General features: G+C 46.0%; 1 protein-coding gene across 1 annotated transcript in view; it reads left to right on the top strand.

The window, feature by feature from the left end:
- The window catches only part of PLCZ1 (phospholipase C zeta 1), a gene marked incomplete at its 5' end in the record, with an annotated part of 137121 nt that overhangs the window by 32502 nt on the left and 100996 nt on the right, over nucleotides 1-3623 (top strand). The window contains one exon of the mRNA XM_019515838.1: nucleotides 801-953. Within this exon, the coding sequence (XP_019371383.1) occupies nucleotides 801-953 (153 nt within the window). The remainder of the gene's footprint in view (nucleotides 1-800; nucleotides 954-3623) is intronic.

Genomic DNA, 3623 nt, shown 5'->3' with positions numbered 1-3623 from the left:
TTTTTTTTTTTTTTTTTTTTTTTTACGTCCCTGTAGGAGGTAAAAATCCTGCCTTCCCATGCCCCCCTCCACCCTGTACCCTCCGCCCTCCCTCTCTGTGCTCAGTGGCACCTCTCCTGCCCTCCCATTCCCTCCTCTCACCCTCTCTACTTAGATCTCTGGATGCAGGGAGATCTGCCTGCTGCCACTGCTGTCCAAGCTGCTCCTACCCTGCTCTACCTGGAGCTGTGCGGAGTGATTGTGTGGAGGGCCAGCCTTGTGTGGGGACAGTGACCATGGTGGTGGGCAGGTTCCCTTGAATACCCGGGATGAACATGCAGGAAACCACCTGATCCCAGAACACCAGCATAATCTTGTTGGATCTTAGGCAGGAGTGGCTCTGGAGGCCCCACCCCTAGTTCAGCCAGAGATAGCTGGGGCAACAGCAGTGGCAAATGGGAGGAATGGGAAGGGAGGGCATGTGCCCCTGAGCAGGGAGGGGAAGAGAGAGGGTGCCAAGAAGCGTGTATTTCTTATGTGCTTTGGGACTTAAGAGTACCCAGCTACCGCTCCCCCAGTCCTTAAGTTTCTGGGAGTTTTTTCCTAATGCAAACTTCAGCCTTGAAGAGGACTGAACTTAGTTGTTTTTCTTCCATAAGTATATTCCATAAATTTGTGGGGTTTTTTTGCTGAGCTATTAACCTGAAATGACTAATCTGTATTTGTAATTAATTAAAATAAATGAAAACACAAATTACTTGCAGACATTTTATAAATGCCTCTTAATTAGTCTTAATGGCCTTCAAATAATATTCTTTCAGGCATCTGACTATCCTATTGTACTATCTTTGGAGAATCACTGCAGCCCTAAACAACAGGAAGTAATGGCAGACTATTTAGAAAAGATTCTCGGTGACAAACTTCTTACAACAACAATTGATGAAACCGTACCAACAGAATTACCTTCCCCTGAGGTAACAACACTGATTTCTTTATGAAAAATAAGAAGGAAAAGTTCTGGAAATCTCCTGGAACTGAGTTTATGAGACTGTTGTTTCATTTGGAGTTTAAAGCAAACATCTTTACACTTCAGATTGCAAAACAAAATTAATTACTTAATATGACAGCATGGTGGCGGGGCGGGGGAGCAAATCATATAGGTTCTTACGAGCCTGGCAAGAGGAGAACTATGGGCTCCTATACACATGCAGGAAGCCTGCTCAGATGTGCTGGAAATCCACAGAAATTAACACACTCCAGCATCACATGTATCAGCATCCCTGCAATGAAAAGTGGTGGCGCGGCACTTAGAACTATAGCTCATTTGAGCTTTAGTTCAAAGACCCTGTTGCCATTTTTCAGCATGGGGACCCTGATACACATGACACTTGGGTGTTTTTAATTAGTGCGGCTTGCTAATTAAAGCGCCTCTCCTCCTCCCCTCTCCTGCTTCTGGAGCACATGTAAAAATGCCCAATATTTCAAATGCGACCTTAGAATATACAGATGCAGTAGCTACCAATCCAGCACTTTGCAAAGTCTTGGGTATTCTGGTTATGATTTAGGCCCCCTCTAAACATCACAGGTGAATTGCTTATATTGAGACCAGCTACATGTGCAAAGTACTTATCATACCATAAAAAGCTCCCATCAGCTTGAAAGTTTGACTTCAATAATGTGTACTAAATTATAGCTGGTTGCTACTGAATTTGCACCTGGAGCAGGGTCTTTCAGCTGTGAGGGTGCACCACGTCCCACCTCAGCCCCACAAGCTGCGGAGGCTGGGTCCCAGCAGTGAGCCTCCCAGTGCCAAGTCCCAACTGGGTGCTGGCAGATGCAGGGTGCAGCTGTGATCTCCCAACCCCGGAGATGTGTGAAACTCTTGGGGCTTGGAGACTTTAGCAACTGCTGTCTTCCGTCCTAGGGGGCTCCCTGGACCTCTGGGACTGAGAAGTCATGGCATCTGTAGCTCCCAGCCACAGGTGTCTGTGGGGAGCCCCTGTGGCTGGCAGTCCCTTAACTGAGAAGGCTCCCAGCTGCGGAAGCTTGCTTCTTGCCAGCACAGGGGGAGCCCAGAATCAGGCTTCCCCTGCTCCAGCAATGAAGTGTGATGGGCTCTAATGTACAATCCCACAATTGAGCCTCCTGCCATGCATGTGTGGTATGGCAGGAGGCACAGTTGTGTGGATCATGCGTGAGATCCCATGGCACCTTTACCTGCACATGTAGAGGGGCCCTTAGAAGTCTCCTTTCCACATATTAAACTTTGCATTTTATATGGAAACAGAATTAAATAAAATATGTGGTTATCAGTTTACTTTAAAAACTGCCACATGTCAGGCATCTTTAGCAATGTACTTCTAAATTATTAAATTTATAATGGAAGTTCTAAAGGCTCCTGCTGAGATTGTCCACTGCCTAGTGAGGTATTCCACTAAGCACAAGGCCAGATTATGAGCCCCAAACTCAGACTGAATAAAAACGGAGTGTCATGAGATCTACCACTGATTATTAGTGAAATTTATTGTAATCTTTTACTCAGTGGGTGCATCTACATGTGCTTTTAACAAGACACAATAAACTTTGGAGCTGTTTGAGTCAGGGGAAACTGCTCCTGGGTGCAACATGTACATGTATGCCCAGGAAAGCAGTGATTTGAGCCAGGACAGAGCAGCCCCAGGCTGGCAGAAGGCATGAGTGGTCAGCACTGGGTTCTGGGTGGCAGCATCAAGTGGTGGAGGGACTGGCTGCCGCCCAAGGGTGCTGACAGCGTGGAGCTGTGTGGCAGGCAGCCCCTGCGCTTTGGCACCCTTATGCCCCAGCCAGCCCCTGTCACTATCTACATGTGCCTTTCAGTGGAGTTACTTACTCTGCTGCAACATAGTACTGTCTCTGACAGTACAATCTTATGGTAGAGTTAATTAGTTTACTGCACCCTAATACTGGCACACATGTAGATGGTGCCACTTTACTGTGGAGCTTATTAGTTTACTCCAAAGTAAAGTACATGTGTAGATGCACCCAGCATGAATAAAGTTTTCAGAAACTGGAACACAGATGGAAACAGTCCCTAACCTGAAGGGTTAGAAAGGTAAGAAAAATAATGGGAGAAAGAAAATATTACCATCCGCTTTTTACAGTGTGGGAATTTTTGCAAAAGGGAAGTAAGGGGAGAATTCAGCTTAATTTTCTGAGCCTATGATGCATGTACATCTCTATGTAACTTCAGTTTTTTTGTACTTACACATGGTTTGCAATTGAGCTCTGGGCACACAAACAACCATGGAACGTGCAGGGCTGCATTCTGGCTGGGCAGATAGTGTGCAATATGCTCACCCAGTGTGCAAATGCAGGTAGGTAAATCCTGAAATTATAGCTAGGTGAAAATACATGACTAGTAGGCCTGTGCGAAGCAGCAAGTATTCGATTTGGATTCGGCTGATTCAAGAGACAGCGATTTGATTCAGTGATTCAAATCACTGTCCTGATTCGATTAGGCCAGTTTGGATTCAGAGATTTGGCTTCTGAATTCCACCGAATTGGCTACCGAAGCTTTGGACAGCCTTAACAGATAGGGATACATTCCCAGGCAGTGAGGGGATGGAAGGAAGTACTAGATGCAGTATAGATGGTTAAAGATAGGT

This window comes from Gavialis gangeticus, unplaced genomic scaffold (genome assembly GCF_001723915.1).
Source record: "Gavialis gangeticus isolate Ggan-Ray unplaced genomic scaffold, GavGan_comp1, whole genome shotgun sequence".
NCBI classification, from domain to species: Eukaryota; Metazoa; Chordata; order Crocodylia; family Gavialidae; genus Gavialis; species Gavialis gangeticus.
The sequence above is the reverse complement of the archived record's forward strand: the minus strand, read 5'-3'. Positions and strand labels throughout refer to the sequence as shown.